This window comes from Phalacrocorax carbo, chromosome 13 (assembly GCF_963921805.1).
Source record: "Phalacrocorax carbo chromosome 13, bPhaCar2.1, whole genome shotgun sequence".
Classification (NCBI taxonomy): domain Eukaryota; kingdom Metazoa; phylum Chordata; class Aves; order Suliformes; family Phalacrocoracidae; genus Phalacrocorax; species Phalacrocorax carbo.
The window spans coordinates 14,001,918-14,028,475 of NC_087525.1; the positions used below are offsets into that span (position 1 = coordinate 14,001,918).

General features: G+C 43.7%; 2 protein-coding genes across 6 annotated transcripts in view; one reads left to right on the forward strand and one right to left on the reverse strand.

The window, feature by feature from the left end:
* RASGEF1A (RasGEF domain family member 1A) overlaps positions 1–13,111 on the forward strand; it is a 176,631-nt gene extending 163,520 nt beyond the window's left edge. For all 4 annotated transcript variants that reach the window (XM_064464872.1, XM_064464869.1, XM_064464871.1 and 1 more), the window contains 9 exons: positions 3,208–3,429; positions 3,742–3,816; positions 4,049–4,141; positions 6,010–6,112; positions 6,411–6,490; positions 7,145–7,336; positions 8,877–9,000; positions 9,250–9,322; positions 10,371–13,111. In XM_064464872.1, coding sequence (XP_064320942.1) covers positions 3,208–3,429; positions 3,742–3,816; positions 4,049–4,141; positions 6,010–6,112; positions 6,411–6,490; positions 7,145–7,336; positions 8,877–9,000; positions 9,250–9,322; positions 10,371–10,395 — 987 coding nt within the window. In that variant the 3' untranslated portion in view covers positions 10,396–13,111. The remainder of the gene's footprint in view (positions 1–3,207; positions 3,430–3,741; positions 3,817–4,048; positions 4,142–6,009; positions 6,113–6,410; positions 6,491–7,144; positions 7,337–8,876; positions 9,001–9,249; positions 9,323–10,370) is intronic.
* Positions 13,112–23,800: 10,689 nt separating this feature from the next.
* CSGALNACT2 (chondroitin sulfate N-acetylgalactosaminyltransferase 2) overlaps positions 23,801–26,558 on the reverse strand; it is a 35,417-nt gene continuing 32,659 nt past the window's right edge. For both annotated transcript variants that reach the window (XM_064464873.1, XM_064464874.1), the window contains one exon: positions 23,801–25,808. In XM_064464873.1, the coding sequence (XP_064320943.1) occupies positions 25,516–25,808 (293 nt within the window). In that variant the 3' untranslated portion in view covers positions 23,801–25,515. The remainder of the gene's footprint in view (positions 25,809–26,558) is intronic.

A 26,558-nucleotide genomic window follows, 5' to 3' on the forward strand; every position in this document is an offset into this window, starting at 1 on the left:
GAGGAAGAGAAAATAGTCATGACGATATGAAAAATGGATGTGGTGCAGAAGGAGAAAGGAAATAACTGTGACTCTAATGGCACAATATAGTTAACTTTCCTAGTGAATTATGTACCATCCTTTGTACTCTGTTACTGCTCTATGCGCCTAAGTCCTGCAAGACATATCAACTAGTTGTATCAAAAGGTGAAGATGCTTATTATGGAAGAGTTCATTCCTAGCTCCTAGCAATAACTGGCAACTGCTTCGTTGCTATGTTTAAGTGACATGCACAGTATTTCCACTAAGGAAGCCATGTTTGAGCTCCCATAGCTAGTCAATCGCCAGACTTAATAGCTCTGAGTTTCTAGCCTATGAAAAAGGAGACCTCACAAAAGGACTTCTCTAAAGCAAATGCAAATAAAACAGGGGCTGTTAGTTTCCTATTAGGTTTTTGTTTTGTTGTTGGTTTTCTGGGTTTCTTCTTCCCCCCAACACTCAAAGCCTACACTTTCTCTTTGAGAAAGTCACTGTAACTACCAATAGACAGAGGGAAGGATATAACAAAGAACCACCAGGGAATTAATTGTAAAGCGTTTGTATGAGCGTGAAGGCTTACTTCTATGTAAGTAGAAGCTTCTCCTTGCTTTTAGACCCACAACTTCAAGATATTTCTGAGAACAATTAGCAGGAAACGGGAAGACAATTGCATTATGTGTTTTTGTTGATTCAAGTACAGAGAAAAATCAAGAACAACAGGTTTGACGGCACTACATGAATCAGTGATAGGACACAATACAATTAGGTGTTACCAAGTTGTCAGAGGAACTATGTCAGTTTTGTTGCATCAGCAAAGCTGTTATCCTGCGTGCTGCTATGAAAACGTCAGTGCCTTAGTAGGAGGGGAAGAAGAAACAGGATTATAACATAACTTCTGTTCCCTTTGTAGACGAAGGTGAAGAGGTGTGTGTTGGCAGAGATACTACCGTAAAAGGTGACTTGGCAGAGGTTTCACTTAGTATCTGTATCTTAGTATTTAATTTGTCTATTACTTTGCGCTAGAAAAGAGTTGTGGCCTTTGTTTCTCTTTCCCTTCCCTCCCACTCTCTTATGTATGAATAAATTGTCATTTGAGAAAAACACGTCTTCATGGAGTGGCTCAGTGCTCTGGTGCCTGAAGCATCTGATGACATCCATTAATTACAGCATCACTGTATTTATCCCCTTAACAAGGCTACAGGTCAAGTTTGATCAGTGAAGAGCTATGCCACATCTGACCCCTAGGAAGCATAATTTGACACTGACAAAACGCAGCTCTTGCTCTCAGTATTTGTTACCACAAGAAATTACCCATACCGTGCCTCAGCAAGGGGATATGGTAATCGTTTGAGGTTTTATTTTGTATTTTAAAGCCTTTCCAATCCCCTTAGGACACCATTCTTCATACATAGGACAGAAAGTAAACTGACAACTCGCACAAAGCAGCCAGGGGCTTGTCCTAGTGATATTAGACAGCATACCAACTAGCTATAGCTACAGCCAGGGTTGTGCTCCAAATGAAGTACAGACATCTTGTTTGAACTCGAGCAAGGACAAATTATTGTCCAGTCATTGACTACTTTTCCAAAGTCGTTACAAAATTTGGGGTAAGACTAGTAATAAAAGGAAAATGCCAAAATTCTTAAGGGCGTTTGTCTAAATATTAAAATGCTAATAAATTCACAGAAGCTTAAGTAAGCCATAGTTTCTCATGCCACTGCAGTTTCTTTGTTCGCTTTCACATAATATCTGTGATACTTCCACCTACCTTCAAGCTTGATTCTCTGTGACCCATATCTAGAAAGTCTGCCTCCTCCTAGGCACGTGGGTAAGTCAGGCATAGTGGCTGAAGTCAGGTGATTTCCAATAGAAAGCTCAGCATACCAGAGAGCAGAATTAGAGCTTTGTTTTAGTCCCCCCACCACGTTCCCTTGGCATTTCTGAACACTTGTAGCACAATATCTGAAATGGCTCCAGCCAGCTGCTGTTCAGCGGTAATCCAGTTGCCTCATCAAGATGAGCTACACTACCTTCAGCTTTTCATTTGATTTCACTTGGGATTCAGATTATTGCCTTGTAAAGCAACACTCTGACACTATTATTGCTTAATTATAGCATGCAATATACAAGTATTTGGTAGTCATCGTCTCTCACATCTGCTACATAATTTCAGTCATCACTGCAGATTAGTGGCCTCTTTGAACGATCACAAACTCATTGCAGTTCTTCCTAGTGCATCCAGTTGACTGGCAGAAACCAACACAGCAGGTTATAAACTAATAGTTAACCTTGTGGCTAACTTCAAGAGAAATAATTTGCATGAAAGCAAGAGAACAATTGTGTAGGAAAGAGGAGAACGACTGTCTTTGATAGAGTTAGTTTTTCCAGCAGCAGGAAGAACAGGGCTGGAGAACCTGGGTCATTTAAAACAGTAACAGGGAGGGATGGAGGAGTAGGAAAGCAATCAAGTTAGCTCTTCAGGGTTGACCTCAGAGAAATGTCAGTAGGACAAACGATCAATGGCAGAAAGAATTCAGCTTGCCTTAGTTGTCAAAGCATCAAGCAGATGGATTATATTTCTGTGACTTGACCAGTATGTATCCTTATAGAACCTATGTTTAAAGTCTGCACCTGATGAACAGAAAGACATTTTAGTTGTCCAAGAACGCAGTGTATATCGTGCTCTGACCTAGACTTTGGATGCTGTAGCTGTTCAAAGCCAAGCCAGGGTATTTTAGGGGTATATTCCTGGACGTAATGTGAATTCCCTGGATTCTGCCTGGGCTAGACAGACTTGATCATCGGTGGGTCTGATCAGAATGAGAAAGCTTTTTGGCACTTGGTACCCAGAGGTTCCAAGAAGCCACGTGCAAGGAACTCGGCCAGCTTTCACTATACCCACTGTTAAGCTGTTAACCCTGATGGCTTTGGAATGGGGTACTAGCCAAAAACTGCCACAAGGAGCAGACCAGTCAAGCAGTGAGACAGAGTTGGGAAGGCAGGCATAACAACATTGTTATGAAGTTGTGTGGGCATTTAGGACAAGTTCATTTGCCAGAGGGTGATCAGCTCAGATAGGATGAAAGGAAATGGCAATAGGCATTTCTTTTCCCAGGCAGAAATTCTGTGGCGATCTGTGTCTGCAAGAGCTAAAGGTTTTTAGCGGTCATTGTTTCTGCCTTTGCTTAGGAAAATGGAACAGTGAAAAAGATCATTAGCCAGATGACACAGAATCTCCTGATGGCCCTCTCCGCACGGAGCCAGTACCAGGAAATCAGAGAGAAATTCCGGCAACCTGTTACCGACAAAGGCACCATCCTCAAAACCAAGCCACAGTCAACTCAAAAGGACATCCTGAGCGTGTGCTGTGACCCTCTGGTCTTGGCACAGCAGCTGACCTATATCGAACTGGTGAGACACTAATTTGTGTAAATTCATTCATTTTCCATTTACATATATTTATTTACATATTTACATATATTAATACACTTATCAATATGAGTTTTGCTATGGCTCCACTGAAAGCCTCCAATGTTTTAATCAAAAACTCCCAAGTAACGAACAAGACCAGTTAAGTACACTGATAAAGACACGTCAAACATCTACACTGTAGGAAGATAAAAGTTACATAAGTGTTCTCCTAACTTTGGCTTTATTGATGCATTTTTCACGGAACTCCCTGTTTGTGTGTACAGTGACAATCTCTCATCTCTCCAAACACAGGAAAGGGTGAGCAATATTTACCCAGAGGATCTGATGCAGATTGTCAGCCACATGGACTCCCTGGATAATCACAAGGTACAAGAAGGGGTATGGAGGGAAAAAGAAACATAACAACCAGGGTAAACAACCTCCATGATCTGAGTATACCCTGTGCAAGAAAGCCTGGCATTTTCTAATCATCTTTAAGCTCATGCCTTAAAAATATCCAACAAGGTTTTATCAAAACATGAAAAGGAAGTTTATCCTTTGGTGTGTTGACTTTCTCCTGCTGCAGTATAGGATTAACACGTGGCCTGTTCTCTTACAGTGCCGAGGCGATGTGACCAAAACCTATAATTTGGAGGCCTATGACAATTGGTTCAATTGTCTCAGCATGTTGGTGGCTACAGAGATTTGTCGGGTAGGTATTCATAGAAAACAGGATAGCAGAGTGATCCTGGCCTTAAGAACAAAAGGCTGGCAGTGGTCTAATAGAGATTTAAACATTAGCAGTGCAATTAAAGATAATGGCATTACTCAAGCATTAAATTATTTGCATGCTTATATGATTAAGAGTTCATGGCTATGTTGGGCTTTGCATATATTCTCTAGTTTTGTATAGCTTCCGTAGTAGCATTAGTCACGCAGTGACACAGAACTTGCGTGGAGTTTGAGTTAGGAGCTTTTTTTAAAAATACATCAATAATTTTTCAAAGATACTAATCTTTAAAATGCAGATTCTCCAATAAACAGCTATCACAAACTCACAGAATGGCAGGGGTTGGAAGGGACCTCTGGAGATCATCCCGTCCCACCCCCTGCGTGAGCAGGGGCACAGGACCCCGTCCAGGCAGGGTGCGAACGTCTCCAGGGAAGGAGACTGTCCTTCCACTGAATTTAGATAATGGTACTGTCATATTCATTTTTGATCTAGAAAAATCAGGAACAAACTTTCTTCAGAAGTCTGGAAAGAAAGTGGACTACTGGAGAGGTTAAAAAAAGGGGGAGAACAGCCTTATTAGAGGTTAAAGTAACTTCCACCATATAATAAGCAAAGAAATAGAATCTATACTGCCCCAGAAACACACTCCCTTTTTTGTGTGTGTGTATTCTCTGTCTTTTTAGATTCCTATTAATATGCACTAATCCTAGCAAAAGGGAGATCTCTATTCCTCGGTCAGTAGCCCTTCTGTGGAAATCCAGATGCTTACTGCAGTTTCATGAAGTCTGATATATTGATCCTAACCTCATAAGATTTCCTGCTCTCACAGAAACTTATTACAAAACCACACCAAGACATCTTCCAGAGCTGCCTGGTATGGCTAACTCATTTAGTAAACCAGTCAAACAAAACATTTTAGCATACCAAGGGCTAAGCCAACCCATTGACTGCTGAACCATTTTTCTTGTGATACAGCACAGAAACTCAAGTATTTAGGGAGGAGGGATTTTTTTTAAAAAAAGGGAATTCCCTGGTGAGTTAGTCTGAAGTCACCTTGCAGGAGCCATCTTTGTATAAGCCAGACATAACCTCTAGATTTAAATACAGCAAAGATTTTGATGAGTGAATGTCATCTAGGCAATAGTACTAGCTTTTTTAAAAAAAAAAGAAAGGAGAGGGAGGGAGAACGATTGATGGCTTTTGGAAACAAAGTTTGGAGACAGTGCTATATATTAATTTTGCTTTGCAATTTATAAAATAATCTGCAAGGCAGATGTTCAGCATCACTTGCTAGATCCTTTCCCTGTTTGCATTTATATATCTGATCATCATCACTACCTGCTCTCAGGAGGTTATTTAAGAGCGTACACGGTAAAATGATAAAATGAGGACATAGTAATTGTTCTCTCTCACATTCAGGTTACATGCCCCTGGTCATGCCCACATCTGTTCACTGCTTCCCCCCCTTCTTCAGAGGTTTAAGTTTTTTGCATATATTCTTTCCGATAGCAGCTTCATGTTATCTTCCTTTCCCAGTAACAGGAAATTGCTGAAAGTGCGCAGCTTGTTTATACAAGATTCCTTAAGACATTGAACTTCACGAATAAACAAAAGTTTACATGCACACCCCCAACTAGACAAGTAATTGATAGTAGCCCCAAATACTTCTGCTATTTTATTAAAAATTTATCTTAACAAAGTACCCTCAGGCCTATATGATCCTAAGATTTAGCTGGGTGAAGTCTTGACATGTCTATTCAATCAACTGTTACAATACCTTTGATTGAACTTCCCGTTGAAAATGCAGGCTATCCCTTCCCTCTTAACAGATCTCGGGGTTTTTTCAGGTTGTAAAGAAAAAGCAGCGTACAAGAATGGTGGAGTTTTTCATTGATGTGGCAAGAGAATGCTTCAATATTGGAAACTTCAACTCAATGATGGCTATTATCTGTGAGTATCCTTAACAGATGAAAAAAGGCACTCCATTTTACAGCCTGACTGGCAAGACGATGCTCATACTTGCCCTAAACTGTCTGACCACATCAGCATGCACACTTCTGCTGGGGCCGTACGTACCGGTGACGGATTAACGTGCGGGCAGGCGAGTGTCAGCCGCAACTTTTGTTTCTCAAGCTGAACTGCCTTCCAAAATGGGTGGTGCCAATACATAAACACAGTTATGTTAGCCCTATACTTCCTCAGCTCAGTTGTTTATTTGCTGCTTCTCTCCCTCTCTCTCTCCATTCAGCTGGCATGAACTTGAGTCCTGTGGCACGGCTAAAGAAAACTTGGTCCAAGGTCAAAACAGCCAAATTTGATGTTTTAGAGGTATGTATAGTTTTGACTTTATAGAGAAATCCACCAAATAGTTTCATCCGAACCTCTGCTGTGGAGTTACTAAGAGACCACAGAGGCACAGCACCTCTTTGTCAGTGGTCACCAGCATATAAACATGAGGGAGAGCATTTCCCGAATTTCAATTCCCCACTCGCCTGCGAAGAAAAGAGTGGATGCAAGTTTTCTTTAGGTTATTTCTTCCTGGCATATTTTTTCCAATTTAACATCAAAGTAGTTTTCAGTCAAGTGAATGCCATTTTGCTAAATATATTAAAACTAATTAGAGTGCTCCATCTAGTGGGGGTCTGAATGAAAACAAAACTTTAAAATTTCATTAGAAAGATTGGCGACAGCAAGTTAGATCTTTGTTTTTTTCCAATATTCATTTAGCATTTCCTTTCAGTCTTCCATTAACCATTGAAGCAAAGCATAGATGTAAAGCCAGTACAGAACCCGCCCCTTTCAAACAAGGCTGAAATTAGAAAAGCCTGAATCCAGACCTGAGCAGCATAAGGTACTCTATCCTGAGAGTTTAAGGGCCCCAATGAATTCAGAAAGAATCAACTCTCTGATGGTTAGGTCAAAGCTTTTTATATTTGGGAAAGATGTATTACTTGACTACCTTTTTCTCCCCCGTAAAACCAGCATCACATGGATCCATCCAGCAACTTTTGTAACTACCGCACAGCCCTGCAAGGAGCAGCACAGCGATCTCAGACTGCCAACAGCAACCGAGAGAAAATAGTCATCCCAGTTTTCAACCTGTTTATTAAAGATATCTACTTTCTGCACAAAATACATACGAACCGCTTGCCCAATGGGCAGATAAACTTCAAGGTAGGACTTCGCTATTATAGAAACTGTAATGCCGGTTAAACATTGCACGTTACAAACGTTTGCTGGTTTTGAACTAGCTTATTATATATTACCAGTTCCTTCAGCATTGCTATGATCTAGCCATCAAGTGGTTATTGTCATCTAGGGGAAGTGATTTCACCAAGCTTCTGTGGAAGCTAGCGCTTGCACTTGCCATGTTTACATTATATATCCAACAGATCCACAACTGCGTAGTCAGAAGAGAATCCATAAAACTGCTGGAACGTAGCTGCCTTCAGTTAAAAAATTTTTAAGTTTACTGAAATAGACACTCTTTTTTGTCAGTTTTACATTAAATGGGACAGACGCGTTGCAAAATATAGAATTCACCTAAGCAGAACTGATCGGAATAACATCAATTTGTTACCAAAGCTGATGCATGAAAAGACCGAGAAGAAACTGAGAGTTTCAGAAGCCAAACCCCCAGCGTTAAAAATTACTTAGTACAGAAATAGTCTAATGTTAGCTAATTGGGAAGGGAAATCTCATCAAGGAGCATTGTACTCGTGCAATGTTTAAAGGAAGGAACCTGAAATCAAGAAGCGTAAGAATTATAGCGTACCACACATGATGGCAGACAAAACCTTGCCACTCCTCAGCCCCGCCCCTGCCTTATGTTCAGAAGGGATTGGGGGAAGCAGAGGCAGTGAAGAATGGAAAGGAAGCTTTTCTGTGGCAACAGGCCATCGTATCTGATCGAATTGTAACGGGTACCTTCACCCGCAGTCATCAGCATGAGCTGGTTTAACCTCATCAGGTCAGTAGCTAGAAATGCTACACACAGCCAGCAAGTGGTATTTAGCAGGTCTTCGAGGGAGTTGCTACAGGTTCTGGATTCTCACTCCCTGACTGATAAACATACGTGTCCAGAAGACCACAGCCTGTCAGAAGTACTTTTGAAGATTTTTGTCATTTTTAAGGCCAGGTAGGGGGAAGAGGGCACATAGAATTTACAGGACAAACCCTTAGTAATTATGTATTTTTTAAAAATCCTGGGAAGGAAAGGACACCTATAGGTTCTATGTATTATTTTGACTTTTTTCTGAAATCTAAAAAGTGCTTTCTGAAAAAATCAGATATGCCACATTTCATTTAAGTTGAAGGCTGGAAATGTAAAAAAATAAAGTTAATAAAACCAATTTACTGACCAGTTCCACTCGCAGGCTAATTTAGCGATAAGACACAGAATAAAGCACTACAGGCCTGTTTTCTGTATGAAGAAAAGGCTGACGATAAGGAGTATTGAATGCAAAAGACTAGGTGGTTGGTTAGCAGGGATACGCTGTTCTAAACTTGAGAGGCTAACAACAGATGAGGTACTAGGAGCAAGAGCAAGAGACGAAGGGAGCAGTAAGAAGAAAAAACAACAAGGGAGACGACTGAGTAAGGGATAATAAGAGAAGCATGAATAAGAGCAAGACTGAGAGGCTCTGAAATTGAAACAGTATTTTAAAGAAAACAAATAAGATTTTAATAATAATCTTCTAATTACCTCATGCAGAAATTCTGGGAGATTTCAAGACAGATTAATGATTTCCTGACATGGAAGCAGGTTGAGTGCCCTTTTGAAAAAGACAAGAAGATCCAGAGCTATCTACTCACAGCACCCATTTATAGTGAAGAAGGTAAAATCCTTTATTGAACATTATAGTGACTCTTCCTACCTGTTGAAATAGAGACAGAATATGCAGATGAGGAAAATTAACACGCAAAAAAAATTTGAGAAGTACGTATCATCACTTCTGTATCAGCTTCTGATGAGAATAAACTTCATTATGAAGTCTGCTAAGTTAAACCTGCTGTATTGTAACTTCTACATCTTCCTTCCAAGTTAAAGAACCCATGTATCTGATAGTTCTTATTTTATTTACTAGCTCTGTTCATCGCATCCTTTGAAAGCGAAGGTCCAGAAAACCACATGGAAAAAGACAGCTGGAAAACACTCAGGTATGAAGCTTCCTCAGAACATGAGTCTTTTTGCAGACACAGAGGCATTTGACCATCATCTTCCTTCCTTCTATTTGCATACCCAGCCTAAGACCATTCTGGCCCAAATATAATTATTTTTTCTTAAAAATTCCAGTCTGAAAAATTCAATAGGGCGTGGATTTCGATACCTCTTAGCCAGCCAGATCAGGTCAGGCTGCAAGATCACTGCTGGGACCGTGAAGGGGAAAATGCTTTGTTTAAGCTATCAAGTACAGTAAAATAACTTGTATTTGTAGCAGTTTTCAGACATGCTTTTCTCAGGGGAATACATAAAGATATTAAGAAGTTGCTACCATTTATCATACCTACGTACTTACAGATCTTACAAGAGGATGAATTTTTATATGAATACTCTAATTTTCAGTCTACTCTTAAGGGAGAAAGTTGCAACGACTTCTCCTCCCTCCGAGAGGGGGAATCACCTCTTCCATGTACATGATGAGATCAGTTAATTTAGATTAGATTTCTTCCAATACTGAGGCCAAGGCAGAGAGGGAGATTTAGACCTTTGTAAATCATGTTAAACATTTAAATTTTGATGTGTCTGTACCAGATAAAGAACAAAGAAGTCTGTATGTCCCAAGCTGCAGTTGAGCTACATTCCGACTGTATTGTCCTAGACGAGACGCTGCTTCCCAGCATTTCTTAGGAAGTCACTGCAAGCTTTTCACTTATGACACCATGCAATTTACCTTGCATTAAATCCCATGCTGTTCAGCAAGCAAGAGCTTAGGATGACAGAGGAACATACATTATTTGCCTGATCGCGTCCTAAGGGCCTGAAGTAATGTTATAAAGGTTAAATTTTCATTTAATTTAAAGACAGCATCATTATTGGCATTCACAGATGCATTCCAGCTTATAGCAGTTGAAAATCTATCCCTTGAAGAAAGGCTTTGGGTTAATGATGCAAGACAAGTTGATGGCCAGCCTTGACCAAAACTGTAAAACTTTTTGTCGTGATAGAAAAGATGATTTTTTTTTTCCCTGTTATTTCTTCTTCTAGGACAACTCTGCTTAATAGAGCCTGAGATTTTTTTCATCTTCTCTGCAGACTTTGAAGCACATCAAAGGACCGTGTTTTTACAACCTGAAAGACTCGGACTGAGCTAAGACAGACCTCACTGGCTGAGGTCTCTTTTGTATATACAGTAACTTTTATGAAATAAAATGTGGTAAATATTTCACGTCAACCTTAAGGCACTTAAGTGAAGGGTTTGGGGTTTTTATTTTAAATATAAGGGCAGGGCCCTGTTCTCAGAGATGAAGTGTATCATGGGAGATGGTATCCCTGGGAGATCTTATTCTATCAGCATCCAAATTTTTATTTTTTATTACTTCCACCAACATAAATAAGAATCAACACACACATCCCAACTAAAGCAGTGTTCAGGTTAAATACTCCATTGGACCAGTGTCCTACAGAACACTTGTCTCTAGCTTGGAAGTGAATGGTCTCCTTCAAATCAGCGATACCGTCCGTGCACGTGTGTAAATAAGTGTTTGTAGAGTCAAGGCCTTAGACACCTGCAGTAAGCGCGTTCCTCTCCTACATCAGAAAGTAGTGCCTTACAAGGTACTGATATCGTTTAGTGTACCTTCTATTACACTGGACTGGAAGTGAAGAAAATAAAAATATGGATGTCTCAAAACCAGCCACAATGTACTTTTTAAATAAAATGGAGAATAAGGCACATGTCATAGAATATACCTGCCTGTGACGTTGATGGTGCAGCAAACATATTTTTGTTACATGATTTAAAGAGATAAGATGGGGTAACTGCTGGGGGATGTGCGTTTGTGTGCGAGGATGTGTGCGTGCATGTGTGAAGGTGCACACATGTCTAAGTTTTAATACTTCTGGGAACTATCCTTTAAATTCTGGCTGTCAGAATAGTTTGTGTTTTCCTCTTTAAAAATCAGGGGGGTTTTGTTCTGTTTTGTTTAAGAGAATGACGTCTAACCTATATTATCTGTGCAAAACAGGCTCAATGTGGTGGTTTTTTTTTTTTTTTGAAAACAGGTTTTGGAAAATAAAAATCATACATGAGCTAGGGAGAGGGAAGTAAACTCAGATGTCCACTTTGAAGTTAAGGCTAAAACTTCCAAAGAAGCTTAAGAAGAGTTCTTCACCACTGAACTGGTCATTTAATTCTCGTGTTCCCTTCAAAAATGCTAGTCTGCACTTACAGGCAATTAAAGCAAAGACCAACTCATAAGCTTTTTCTAGCATTTTGCAAGCCATGATTAACTGTCTGGGTGAGACCCCACTGCAATCTAAGGGAAAACACCCCAAGAAATTGGTCAAACCTTTGAACCGAGGTCAGAACCAAAATAAAAGAGGATCTGCAGACCTGCTGATGCTTACCATTTCTAATTTCTCCTTTTAGCCTTGGGTTTACACCTAATTTGGCTATCCAAATGAGCACCTGAGGAGCTTATGTTAAGATTCAAAGTATTCGTTTCCAGGATAAAAACACAGAGTTCAGGACTTACTTTCTCACCTGATCTCTGAATTAAAAGAGAAAAAAAAAAAACAGGCTCAGATTAAAAGCTATTTTGTTTAATGAACAGATTATTACCCATTCATTTCTGCTGTCCTTTCTACTAAGTGTTCTCTTAAGGCTTGAGGGCTGAATATTTGTAAAGATAATGACTTGAGCCAGACATTTAGGTGGGGTATTTTTGGGGGTGGGGGTGTTGGGTTAGGGTTTTGTTTGTTTTGTGGGGTTTTTTTTGTGGTTTTTTTCTTTTTTTAAAAAAAACCAAGGCCCTCTAGAGTTCACAGTGGTTGCAGCCTCCCTCACAGAGGACCTCTGCACAAGCATCTTTAAAAACTATCAACTCTAGGTGGGATTTATCTTATTCTGCCTTCCCTTGAAGAAGGGGCGAGACTTGCCGGACCGAGGGTCTGGTTTATTCCAGTCCAGTTGACTCTTCTTGCTGAGTGCCTGCAGCCAAGAGCAAGTGCTACTGTTTCATATAGCACCTGCAATCACTTAGAAATTATTTGCTGTATTGGCCCTGTAGTACAGTGAAAAATTAACGAGCCTTCCCTCTCTCCCTGTTCCACTCCCCCTCGACAAATACTTAAAATGAGAAGGGTCAGCTGGGGTAAGGAAGGGAGACAAATCGACATTTTGCTATTCCCATAGCATTAACATCAAAGAGAAAAGCAAGTTATGACAGGAAGAAGCAGAACACTGACCGTTAACAAGAATGGCCCAGGAAAAGGGAAGGGATAATTCTTATGATCTGCTGCTATTTTTCCTGTGCTGAAGTACAGAGCTTCAGCCCTGGATTAGAGTAAGAATATTTATACTGTATTATTACAGTGTTTTGCACTTTCAGAGATGTTCTAGCTAGTAACATTGTTGGACACTATAAGAGGGATTGTATATCAGCTTTGTTTATGTAATTGAAATTTAAAAGGGATGCTTAAAATTTAAGAAAAAATATATATTTGAAATGCAATTTTAGAACACTTTCTGTAAATGTATAGGAAAAAGCTTTCACATGAATGTGCACTTCACTGGTCAATCAGTCCTAGTATATACTTGAAATCAATGCAGTATCCACTTCGGTTCCTTTTTATTTTTCCTCCCTCAATTTGACACAATCCTTCAATACCGTGTTTTGCTATTCTGAGCTGAAATGCTACATATAAAGCTGTACCATAAAGCAGGATATTCCGTGTTTGACTGGATGTGCTTGCATTAATAAAAAAACAAACTTGCTTCAACCAGGCTTCACTTTTTCCATGGTTATTTTTCACTTGCAAACTGATCAAGCCACAAACCGGCAGCTGAACAAGGTGTGGAAGGCAACACAGCCGCACTCAACCAACTGGCTACTGAAATTTAAGTTCTTTATAAAAAGATGTGTGATGATATATTCCAATATCTCCCACCAAAGGCAAGAGCAACACTGAGCCAACAGTATGCTGCCACTTATAATGCGCTTTCTATAATAGCATTTTATGGATTTGATGCAGTGTCTCTGCTACAGAATATTTTCATTCTCTCAGTGAAAGTGATTAACAGTTCCACTGTGTAAATATATATGTGCATCCTAAGAGTTGAATTTAATTTTCCTTTCCCCTCCCACATATCCGTCCTTTTACCAGGAAAGCACAGCAATGCTTGCCGGCTGCTGGGTTTCCTCTAGCAAGATTCTGTTGGTATCTCAGTGCTCCGGGACCTCTAGTTGCAACCACTACCCTTTTTCATGCTCTACTTTACAGAAGCAAGGCAGCTTCTCCAGGGTCACACAGGGACTAGACAAGCACAGAGCGTGAGGAGATCCCAGCCTTCCTAACGCGCCACCCCAGCGCTCCCCGCGCCACCTCCTTTCCCAGGAGGATGCAAGCCTTAAACCACGTTAGCTCTTGCAAGTGCAGGGGCTCTGGAGGTCCCAGCAACAATTCTAATCTGTTGAAAACTCTCTGGGGAAATTGCTTTGGTAACCAGACGTCTACAGCAGCCTCGGAGCGCAGAGCGGCACTGCTTTCAGTCATCATGGCTCATTAGAAAAGATAATGATGTTTACCAGCATTAAGAGGATCAAGGAGACAAGAGTCTTCTCGACGGCCAGTTCACGCTCGTAATTAATATGCGTATTACATCCTTGGCAACTCAATCCCAATTAGGTCCCATCCAGTCATTAGGACAAATTAGCTATTTACACAGGCATAAGAGTACACAATAAAATTGCTTTCCAGGCACTTCACCGCTGTTAGAGTCCGACGCAGCGTGACAAGCAGTAACTCAATGCCAGTAAGATGTCTTTAGTTACATTAGCAGCGTCTTGATTTATCAAGTTAATAGCTCCCAAGAAACAGCTTTCTCTTAGCAAATAACTCACGCAGCAAAGTTCAGCTGACAACCGATATTAGTACATGTTTTGGAGGGAAATCGGTAATTCGTCTGAGGACGTGCAGACAGACCTTCTCTCTTCAGTCTGCAACATTTATAATTTAATTGGGGCAACCCCAGCTCACCAGAACAGCCCGCAAACAGTGTACGGAAGCACAGTCTTGTCTTAGGGGCCTCTGCAGCCGTTAAATAGGGCTTGTTCCTGGAAAGGCAGAGACGACCGGGTGTGCTCCGAGGTTTCAGCACACCTCCTCCGAGAAGAGGCGGGCCTTGGGCTTTGGAAGAGAGAGAAACAACATTTGGGGGTGTATTTCTGCAGTGATTTGGAGGTACAATCAATTGAAAGAGTAACCGCTTCTGCAATGTTATTCCTAATACTGAAGAAAGTGATTCTAATATTTCCCGCATCATAAGCGGTTTCTAACATCAGCATCTTTGTGGCTTCTTGATACCACATTCAGCTTTTGCACAGAAAATGGACACAGTTAATTGTTGCAAAGTAACTTTGGGATATCAGTTTATTTTCATAACGAAATACTAAAAAGTAATGAAGTTTTGTCACGCGGGGAGTGCTGACGCAGCCTCAGATAGACATTCTGCCCTCTCCTCAAGAGATGTGACGAGGGAGGAAGCCAAGCCACCAGGAAATGCAATATTAATTTAAAAATACTAAGCCAATAAATACACTGTTTCTGATCTACTGGGAAACATTCCTTAAGGTATTAAGAATCTTTAGGCTTCTAACAACCAACAATAATAAAAAGCACTTTCGTATAACAAGTTGAGCAAAAACCAGCATCCTGGTTACTTGAAACCATTAGTAGCACCTACCAGAAGAAACGAAGCAAACAAATCAAAAAACCCCAAACCAACCCACCGGAGAGAAAACCCCACAAAACCAACCAAACAAAAAGCCCTGAACGCCGTCGCAGTGTGCAGGATCCCTGCCAACAGCCCCACCTCAGCGCAAGGCGTGGGGACCATTTACAGGACTGAAAGCAAGCTGACAGCGAACACAGAGCAAAGCCCCAGGTTCAGCCATCCCTGCCTCACCTGGATCAGGAAAGAAGCAGCTTTAAATTTAGCTGATAATTGCTTCCAATATTTCTAACCTTACCTACCTTCTTCAGATCTAGCAGGTGTCTTCATCTTAAAATTAATATAATTCTGTTTGGAGGCACGAGTCCAACGAGACCCAACAGAATCTCATTACACAGAGAAGTTCTTAACATCTTTTTAATCGCTGGCACACGAGTGCACTGAGGCCTTTCCTGATCCTGGGGTGTCTTAAATTCAGAGCACCTTGCTATCCGTCAGTGTCAACATCGTAAGTTTCCTTTTAAATAGTTAAACACCCAGTTGTTTATATTCTTTTCAAAGAAGGTATTACTGACAACACTCCACCTCCCCAAATAGGCAGTAAAACAGAGGAGTGCAACACATCACCAGCTGCAGAGCACCGGGGCTCAGCAAGCACAGCTCTCAGCAATGCATTTGGTTCAAGTCTAACACAGCACTAGCAGGGTCTAATGAAATACTGAACTCTTCATGTCTGTGGACATTATAGTGCTAAAGAACTTGTCTCAATTTGAAAAAAAAAAATCACTCCTCAAACACTTCAGAAACAAAAAATCCAAACAAGTAATGAATAAATCCACAAATCCAAGCAAATCCAATTTTTTTCCTATACAGCTCTTACTTCACCTCTCAGAAATTTCACAGTATCCAAGTATCCCAAGAAGAATGTCACAATAACCCAGCAGCCAAAAAAGGCACTTTAGCAGGATTTTAAAAGCAAACAAAGACAAAGCCCCCAACAACTGCCCCAGGTGGGCTGCGCTTGCAGGCCAGGCCGCCATCCCCGCTGCTCCCATGGCCCAGGACAGCGCGCAGCTGGCACGCCGAGGGCAGCCTGAGCTTCGGCCCATCCCTAAGCTCCCCACCAGAGCCTACCGCAGCACCAAGCAATCCCCAAGGTTCTTTTTTTCTTCAAACCATCTCTTTAATACGCTCGCTTCCCCCCGAGGCGCGTAACAAAGTCAGGGAGAAGCCAGAGGGAATCGGTGCCAGGGCTCAGGCTCTCCTGGGGCCCGAGCCACGGCTGCACCCGTTCGCTCCTGCTTCCGCAGCTCTCCACAGCTTCCCTCCTGCCCGCTCCACACACCTCTGTGTTAGAAGTTCTATTTTACCTCACACTTATTCTTGTTTTGGGGTTTTTGATCTGTTTGGTTTTGGGGTTGGTTTTTTTTTTTGTCGTTGTTAGTGGTGGTGGGTTTGTTTGTTTTTCCCACAGTGCATTTTTAGCAGAAGGCCAGAGCACTTCGGTGCCGGCAAAGAGCATGTGCGCCCCCCACGGACACGCAAATGCCAGAGCAACTGTTAAAAAAAAAATTTAAATAAAACTAGTGGCTAGAATTTTTAGAGTCGGACACCACCATAATTCTAAACACAAGGATCGTCTGGAAAAGAATTTCAAAATTCGCTGGCATTGCAAGCGGCAGGAAGGGGTTAACAGCCTCTTTTACATGCAATTTGGGTACAGAATGCAAAGTATTCTGCCTTTGGAAGAACACGATAAATCCTTTAACTGAGTTAAGCTGCATCAGCAAAGGGGTTTTACAGCAGTCAGAGCAAAAGCTGAGAGGACGTGGGTCAGGAGACCTAAGTCCTGTGAGACAAAGGAGCCCTACAGCTACAAGGCAACCTTGAAACACTTGGGGTTAAAAACACCCCTTTCAGAAAAAGCACCACCCTACACACAAACTTAGAGCAGTTCAAATAAACCAGTTAAAAACCACAAACTCCTACCCAAGCACTTGGCTTCAAGTCTGGAGGGACTTACTGCACTTACCCCAGTCAGGACTAAGCTAACCAAAACCGGGCTGTGTTTTAATACAACTTTATGCAAACATTAAGGCTTAAGCATAAATGGGATTTATTTAACATTCTACTTTCAGTTCAGAAGTCCTCTTGCCCCACGGTACCCCCATACAGATCCCAGCTACAATACCTGATCTTCAAACCCAGCATGACCCATCCTTTGCAGAAACACACGCACTCTCCCATGAATAAGGTGGAAGCCAGTCCCTCTTCGGTGCCACCTCAGACTAGCAAAGCCCAGAAAAATCCACGGAACATTTACCTTATTGTAACCCCGGAGAGAGGCCACAGCACGTGGGAACCAAGCAGGAGAACCTTTCCTCGGCAGCTTCGGGTACTAAATGAGAGGAGCCCATTAGCCCACACAGCCCTAATTAAGCACACAGGTGCCATCATTACTGCATGGGCAACACCTGTGGCAACGGCAGCCCCTCGTGGGGCAGGGCGAGGCCCGAAAACCTCTCCTCTACCACCTCCTGGCATTAAGGGGTAGCACTGCTCTGCATGCTCCTAATGGGGCGTGGGGCCCGTCACCCAGCCCGTGCGGGTTCAGGAGAGGCTGAAGGCAATCATGATGCTACAGTTCAGAGCAGCTGGAAGGCTGGATCCCGGGGATTCAGCCGGTGCAGGGGAGTTTTGTCTGCAGGGGGGTGCTTGCGCCAGCCTGCTCCCAGGTGTGTCCTGCACAGCCACCCGGCCCAACCGCGCGTCTTGCCGCGATGCATTAAAACAAATTGATACTCTACCGATAAAAGCACAGGTCTGCAGAGCCAGGGCATCCAAAGAAATAAAAAAAGCAGCAGCATTTGTCCTAGTCGCCTTTGCTATAAAGCTTTTTCGGTGAAGAAAGAGGTGGGGCCCTTGAATTTGCAAGCAGTCAGGCCTGACGAGGAAGAGATGAGTGTCGTGGGGGCACAAACAAAACCCTGCTTAACGTTAGCCATATCCCCCTATTCCCCATCTTACTCCACAGCTGAGTAAAATGTGAATGATTATTCTCTTTAGGATGCAGCTGAGGGGTCACACACAGAGGCAGGGCACCGCAGGGAAAGGAGAGCTGAACCCATCTTGGCCACACACAAAGCTTTGTATTGTTATACCAATACAGCAATCAATGAGTTACTACATTTATGCTGAATCATCATTTTAAAGGCTATCTGAAGTTCTCCTTTCATTCACTGATCTGACAAAGCCAAACACTGTTTAATTTTATGCCAAAGTTTATACTCCGACACATACTACAAACTGCAAATAAATACCTGTCTGCATTCAGATAGAAGCAGTTAGGGCTTCCCACCGCTTCTCTTTCCCGCCTTATGCAATCCTCCAGCCTCAAATTCACAAGGAAGTTTTGAGTTTCGTAGGTGTGTGTATCGCAAAGTCCAAAGGGCCACGGGCTTTTATGAAATTAAAAAAAAAAAACAAAAAGCCACTAAATATTTTCTTCTGGTTGCAGCAGACCCAGAGCCAAGTATTTCCCTGTACTTTCTCCCTTTTTCACCTGCATTTTCTGATTCTCCAAACACGTATTTACTAGTCCCACTGAATGGCATATTTTTAAACAAATTCAAGTTTGCAAAAGCACAACCTGAATTCATCCCTGTAGAGTCTAACATAAAAGTGTGCCCTGACCTTATCTCATTTTGAACTTCCCTTCTTAATCAAGAATGCTTCCCCTTCCCTCCGTAGATTGCAAGTTCCTTGGAAAAGGTTACAATTAATGCAGGTAGCATAAAACATCTGAAAAAAAACCAACAAATTTCTTCTTGATTCAGCGGAGCATGTCCCTATTTAAACGAATGTTACTATATTTACTTTACTAACACTAAAATGCAGTGACTGCTCTAGAAAAACACAGCTGGATTTTTACACCTGGACCACAGCTTTAAAAAAAACATGGAACCTGCATTATATAAAAAACATCTGTCAAAACATGAGGACGTGGCCCAACACCCGGCCACAGGACCCGAGCGCCGGCCGTGGGCAGACAGCTGGATTCTCATGCCGAAGCATAATATTTTCATCTCTCTTTGCAGTGCCCCAGCAGTGGGCAGCCTGAGCCGAACAGGGTGGGTTTTACTCTCCCCCTGCGGGCAGATCACGCCTTGGGAAAGCCAAGAGCAGGTCTCCTCCGCTGAGCCCGCGACGGTCCGCGCACGGCAAACACCCACCCGTGTCACCCTGGAGCGGCGCAGCTCAGAGCCGCGACCACTGACGACGACCTCGGCGCGCCGCTCCCAACCTCGCTGAGCCTCCTTCCTCCAGAAATCGCCAGTGCTTCCAACCGAAGGGCCTCAGCCCGTCGAGCTGACGGGTTTTGCCTTTGCACCGACTCAGGCTGGAGGTGGCCAGCAATCATGTGAGCTCAGTATCAACACTGAAGCGTTCATAATTAAGTTACTGAACTTGTTCTGTGGACGGAGACACCCCCGGGGCTGAACTCCCTCAATTAACTCAATTCCATGTTTGTTGCTAAAGTGGACATGAAGCCCAGACCAAGGCTCCCCTGGAGAAGGCCGGGCAGCCGGCAGCTCCCGTGGCACGCCCCGGCTGCCGGAGCTTCTCACCGGCGGGGAGGACAGCGATGCTGAGTTTGCAGCCTCCGGCCACCCCGCTCCCACCAGGGCTGCAGCCGAGGTGCAGCCGCGGATCCCCACGGTAATGTTATCGCTGGCGTCCCCCGCCGGCAGTTACAAGCTCGAGACCAGACACTTGGCTAACATTTTCCAGCCGTTTAGTCAGATTCACGCCTAAAGCAACATGCAGAATAGCATTTATTATTCAAGCGAGAGATTTTCATATTTAAAACATGACTAATTTCCTCCTGTCCTTGGATGAGGTTAGGAAACACCTTCAAGGAAGAGCTACACGTTTTGCTGGGCAGGAGCAAACCTACCCTGTATTCCAGCGCTCAGCAGTAACGGGAAAAGAGCTACAGAGCTGGGTACAAACACGCTCGTATCACAGCGTGGCTGTGCCGAAGCGCAAGCAGAAGTTCAATGCACCCAGCTGACTGAAATCACTTGTAAACTCACTTTATAATAAAGACATATCCGACTACTTCTGTTCTAGTTCGTTCCAGGGCAGAAGCAGCGATGTGCAGTCAAACACTGGCTATGGGCGGTGGTCTTAAGTTACTGCTCTTTGCCATGAACTTGATGTTGCCTTAACAGTCTACTCTATTTCAGCAAGAAATGTTATGGCAAATACAGAAATAAGGAAAAAGCCTAATCCGTACTAGAGGTCATAAATGGAGTCGTCTGTGGTTTAGAGCCCGTTCTTGGAGCCGGTCAACGGCAGCGAGCGGTTCCTGTGCTGCCCAGCAGCTCCCGGCCTGCTCGCAGGGCCCGGCCGCTCGGCTTCCCCTCGCCCGGCCCCACCGCGGCTCGGCCCCCCGAGGAGCTCCCGTGCTGCCGAGGAGCCAGGCCTGGAGCTTAGAAAGGGCTGAAGGCTCTAAGGCACAGAGCGGGAAGAAACAAGAGAGGAGCCACATCGAAGGAAAAATGGACGGGGCTAGTAAGGAAGGTAACACGTAGAGACAGACGAAGCGTAATACGGGAAGCCTGGTGAGGAAAGCCATGGGGGCAACACGATGTGAGATTTAAAGGGGTGATGAAATGAGCCGTTCAAGTTTTCAGTACGTAGTATATTTATACAGCACGTGTAATTTCTTTCAGGTACACTAAGGACTCGGGGAGAACAAAACGCTCTCCAGGCTCATTCATTTTCCTGATGAATCCCGGGCAGTGACTTAGCTTTGTGTTAATTGCTCAGGAGCGTAACTAAAGCGTCGCTGTCATCCACAGAAGCCATTTGATGGATTAACTTGGGGTAAAGCAGCAGTAACTGATAACAACTGCGAAACCGGCATCCTGAAATGGGCCCTACCCGTGCCCTTCCCCGAGGCTGCGGTGGAAAAGCAAGAAAAAGTGAAGTGCTTTGCGAGGACTTTTTGCCTGAAAAACTCCGGTACAAAGAATGATGAACAGCAGGAGAAGAGGACCCGGACAGCGGCTGCCACGTGGTGATCTTACGACGTATTCATAGAGATCTGAGTAACTTTTCGAGCAATACACTGAACAGAATCATTCTCTCTGTAACTTGTAGGTCTCAACCTTTCCTCTACCCAGTTGGGATTACTGGGATATACAAAGGATCCTGTCCTCTTCTGGAGGAGCCCTGTTAAAACAGACAAAATAATCCATCCGTGTAATAGTCATCAGTTAACTTAGCCCAGCGAGGGCCTTGCTGACAGGAAAACACTGCATCTTATTTGGAAAAAATACCTATTAATTCATGGAGAGACAATTATTATCTAAAGCAAGAATTTAGGTATCTTTTTTTAACTAAATAGTCAAGGCCTGTAACCTAGCTTAAGAGCAAAAGTTAAAATACTTTAGAATGATAATAAAAAACCACCCCCTCTTATAAGATTTAATTAAAAGCTGTAAAGTCAAAGTAGTTATTTATAATCTTTCATCTAATTTAAATAATAATTTAGCGAAAAATGAGTAGGTAAAATAAGTCATTAGGGAACATGAACTGTACGTGATTAGTAATAATTCCCTGGAAGTGTAAATTTTAACAGCTTTTAATTTAAGTAATTGATTTAATTTCCGATGTCGAAGTTGCTAATAAGCTACCCCTCGACCCATAAAGCACCAGCAGAACCACGTACTTCCCTGCTGTAAATGTTCTATGGACTGATTGTTACCAGGAAACCCATCGTCCCTGCGGGTGCGCGCAGCGAGGCGCGGGCACCGAACCCAGCACCGGGCAGCCGCAAAACACATCCGAGGAGACCCCACGCTTAAAATGATTCTTGCTCCTGTTACTACCCTTGGGCTGCAAGTACCTTGCAACAACTTAGCGCAGCACATAGCCCGTACCTGTATCACCGGCTGCCGTAACACAGCGGGAACGCAGTGGGTCAGTCGCTGACGCTCTTACTGAGCCGCCAACACGACGTGTGCCACGGCGACACATTCTCACCAGGCAGTTATTGCAGGGAGCTGAAGTAAGACAGGAGACAGACCGGGCCTGCAAGGGCGCCCCAATGTTCAGCAGGCATAGAATCACAGAATCATCAATGTTAAAAAAAAACTCTAGGATCATCAAGTCCAACCACCAACCCAACACCCCCAGGCCTCCTAAACCACGCCCTGAAGGGCCACGGCTACACGTTTTTTAAATACCTTCAGGGATGGTGACTCCCCCACCTCTCTGGGCAGCCTGTGCCAACACCTGACCACTCTTGCAGTAAAGCCATCTTTCCTGATACCCAGTCTAAACCTCCCCTGTCACAGCTTGAGGCCGTTTCCTCTCAAACACTGGTGACTTGGGAGAAGAGACCAACCCCCCCCTCACTCCAGCCCCTCTCAGGCAGCTGCAGAGAGCGAGAAGGGCTCCCCTCAGCCCCCCCTCCTCCAGGCTAAACCCCCCCAGCCCCCTCAGCCGCCCCCCAGCACACTTGTGCTCCAGACCCTGCCCCAGCCCTGCTGCCCTTCTCTGGACACGCTCCAGCCCCTCAAGGCCCTTCTTGTCCCGAGGGGCCCAAACCTGAGCCCAGCATTTGAGGTGGGGCCTCCCCAGGGCCGAGCACAGGGGCCCCATCCCTGCCCGGCTCCTGCTGGCCACCCCAGTGCTGACACAAGCCCGGGGGCTGGTGGCCTCCTTGGCCACCCGGGCACTGCTGGCTCATGCCCAGCCGGCTGTCAGCCAGCACCCCCAGGGCCTTCTCCGCCGGGCACTTCCCAGCCCCTCTGCCCCAGGCCTGGGGCGCTGCCTGGGGTTGGTGTGACCCAAGGGCAGGACCCGGCCCTTGGCCTTGTTGAACCTCACACACTTGGCCTCAGCAGTTGTCCTCACATAATCAGTCATTTGGGCTACTTGTGTCGGTACCCGACCCTGACACCAACTACTTCTGACATCCTTTTAGCTCAAATGCCTTCACTTCCACATTTTGGGATGATGAATGGAAAAAAAAAAGGTTTCTGAAGCGGTTCCTGCTGGCTGCCTTCCACCGCCTACACCGCAGACCATTTTTGGTTGCATAGATGCAGACAGCTGATGCTGTTCTCCTCCTCCTCCATGGCAGAGAAGCACAACCACATAGTGGAAAGCAGCAGAAGGTAAGAGGTCTGGCTACCAGCACCAGCCGTCTGCTGTTGCCAAAACATGAAAACTAGGACAACCGGATCCTTCTGAAGTAGTTGTTGAGTGATGAGAGCTGGGCTGCAGCGGCGCCTACCCACCTGTGCACCGCCCCAGTGTCCATTCCAGCGCACGCCAAGCAGCCGTGGCATCAGCGAGAGGCCTTTCCCGTGCTTGTCTTTGCGCAGCAGAGCCCAGGCAGCAAGAGCTGAGAAGGTTCGAGGGCTGCAGTCTCAGTCTTTACCCGAAATCATCGTGCCTACGTATTTAATCTTTTCCTCACTGGTACCGTATCATTTTTATTACGAACCACTAAGATATCTTAAGTTAAGATAACACGTGGTGTAAGTTCCAGTTGTCTGGGGATCTACCTGCGCACTTCTGTACCTGCTCCGCGTAGATACTCACTTGAGAGGCCAAAATGAGTGCGTTGAAATTCTCTCTGCAAATACTACCTGAATCCAGCATGTCATCTGCATTGTAAAACATTATTGCAAAAAGCTAATTTCAAAGAAGCAGCTTCAAACAGTTTCTAAAATGCAGAAATTCCATTTATTATAGTGAGAACATCAATTGCAAGATGCCTTGCAATGCATTCTCTTCACTCTAAGTACAATACAGTACACTGTTCTCCACAATAAGTTACATAAAGGCAAATTTTATATACATACAAAAAGGATCAGTGCCCAGAACTATTTGCACAGCATATCTGCTATTCAGAAATCAACCATTTAAATCTTTGCCTTCAGAATTCTTGAAGCAAACTGAATTCATAAATAGATCTTGATCACCTCATTTGAGAAGGGTTTTCAACTAATTTCTAAGTTCAGCGGAGACCATGCAAATGGTTTAACCACTGAATTAACATTCTCAGCATTCATTCTACAAACAAATGTATTAAAAATGAGGCATGCCATATGGTAGCATATAAGACAACATGAAGAAAAATGACCTGTCTGCATTTAAACTGTTTATGCATCCCAAAGTACCCAAAAGGGAAATAGGGAAGTAGTAGTGCCATTGTACAAGGCACTAATGGGACCACAGCATAATTCTGCTTAAGCACGCTCAAAACAAATAAGATTAAAAAAACAAAAACAAAGGGAAAAAAACCCTGAAACCCCCTCAGACTGAGAAAATGAATGATAAGGCTACTAGGATAATCAGTGGAATGGAGAGCATCGTATGAAGAAAGACTGTAACAGCACTTGCTCTTTCAGTCAGTGAAACAGCTGAGAGTATATGGCTGCCTCCCAAAAACACGTAACGAAAATTCCTGAAAGGGAAAAAGAAACCAAGAGGACAATATTGGCATTATAGCCAACGGGCCGCTAGGAAGTTCATATGGGAATGAAAAGATGGTTCCTCAACTTAAAGGACGAGATGTACAGGCAGGGCCTTTGAATAAGGAGGAGCAGGGCCAAAAAGAAAAATCTTTAAACCAACGAGTTTAAAATCACAGCTCAGCTTATAGAAGGGATTCTGTGATGTTGCATCTGCTGTGGGAAAAGACCAGACCCAGGAACACCCAACTGGAATGTTCCCAACTGGTCTGATCCATCACCAAGACAAGAAGGTGGTGTCTCTTTTGCAGTGTGAAATTACATTATATGCTCCAAAATTCCACTTAAGAAGATTTTCATTTCCCCCTCTTTCACACGAATTAGTCTATATTCAGCCATGTGAACGTCTGTTCGTACAGCAAACGCGGCGCCAAGCCCTTGCTGTGAAATCGGCGACCTGAGCAGGTGCCGTACCAGTCAGCACGTCCCAAATACCTTTTGCGGCGAGATTTTTTTCACACCTTTCTCTTGTTTCTACAATGGAGTGTAAGTACAGTATCCCTCTGAAGTCACAGTGCAGTGAGCCAGACAGACTGAAAATACTCCAGACAACACAACAGATTATTTAATTCTGAAAATAATGCAAATATAAGGATTGAAATGTACCATGTGGAAAAGTGTCAAGTTGTACATTCGCCTGATTTTTCCAATCGACACTGAAGACACCCTCCTTGCACTACATACACTTTCCAATTTGTCTGAGGTGCTTGAATTTGCAAGACATGTAGGTAACAGCGTATCAGTCAAGGAATTTACCTGGAAAACAAATACAAGAACCAAAACCCCCTAGACTCTTCTTCACTGAAAAAGAGAGGCACTGCATTTTTAAGCTGAATTAAGGCTGTAAAATGATGCTGGTTCACTGTGAACTTGAAGTCATCAAATGTCACGGGGGTAACAGTTAACCCACTGCTTCGCTGTTAGTCCTGTAAGCCTGCTTACGGAGGTGAGTCTCGATCTCCTCCCTGAAGACCAGCATCCCAAGGTGCGAGTGAGAGGCCTCGTTCATGGCTTTGGACTGGATACACATGCGATACTGCTCTGGAGTGAGCTCGTCTGCACAATGTTTCTCGTGCCAGAGGTGAAAGAGACCAGGGACCGGTGTCCTGATCACAATAAGGTCACCGTGCAAGTACTTTCTGTAAAGGTGAACATCCTCACCGCCCCAGCCTTTCACTTCCAAGTCAAAGCCTCCTGTAAAAACAGTATCAGAAAACATTATTTTGGGACATGGGCTAGATGTAAGTCATAAAGAGCAACACTCCTTCTGTAACTTATTACCAAATCTGGTACGACATACCAGTTAATTGCTCCAGGATTTCTAAGTTCTCCATGCCAAAGCATGCCAAATTGAGGGAGAGAAGCTTCAAGCATCCCATAGCCTTTGCGGTGGAAACTGTCCAGGACACAGATCATGCACTGCTGGCTTCAGAAAGTCTTAGAACAGTGTCTCCGAATCACATTATGCATGATGTCGTGTATGACAGCTGCAGAAAACTGTAGGCAAACCTCACTGGCTATGCTTTTGGGTTATTTTTAGCAATTGTAACGGATTTTAGCAGCTGGAAAGTGAAGCAGCCGTGCACTGTATGAACAGCCCTCTCTAAAAATGCAAGCAATTACTCCGTAGGTCACAACTCAAAAAGCTGGATTAAGGAAAGGAACCTGTTCCACCACTTCAAGCTGTCTTGCCTTTCCAGGACCATAGTGAAAATCAACCCAGACTCATGCAGTTTCAAAACTCAAATTATGAAGTCTTCGTTTAGCATATCCCGTACACGGGGCAATATGACTGCTGGTAGAAATCCGCCCGCATTCAAGCGATCATACAGCACCTAGGGCTGTATCATTACCCCTTCCGGCAGACTATCTGCAAGATGGTCTTCCAAATTCAAGCACACCAAGCTCTCCTCACTTTTAACAGCATGCCAGAAGGGGGTGCCA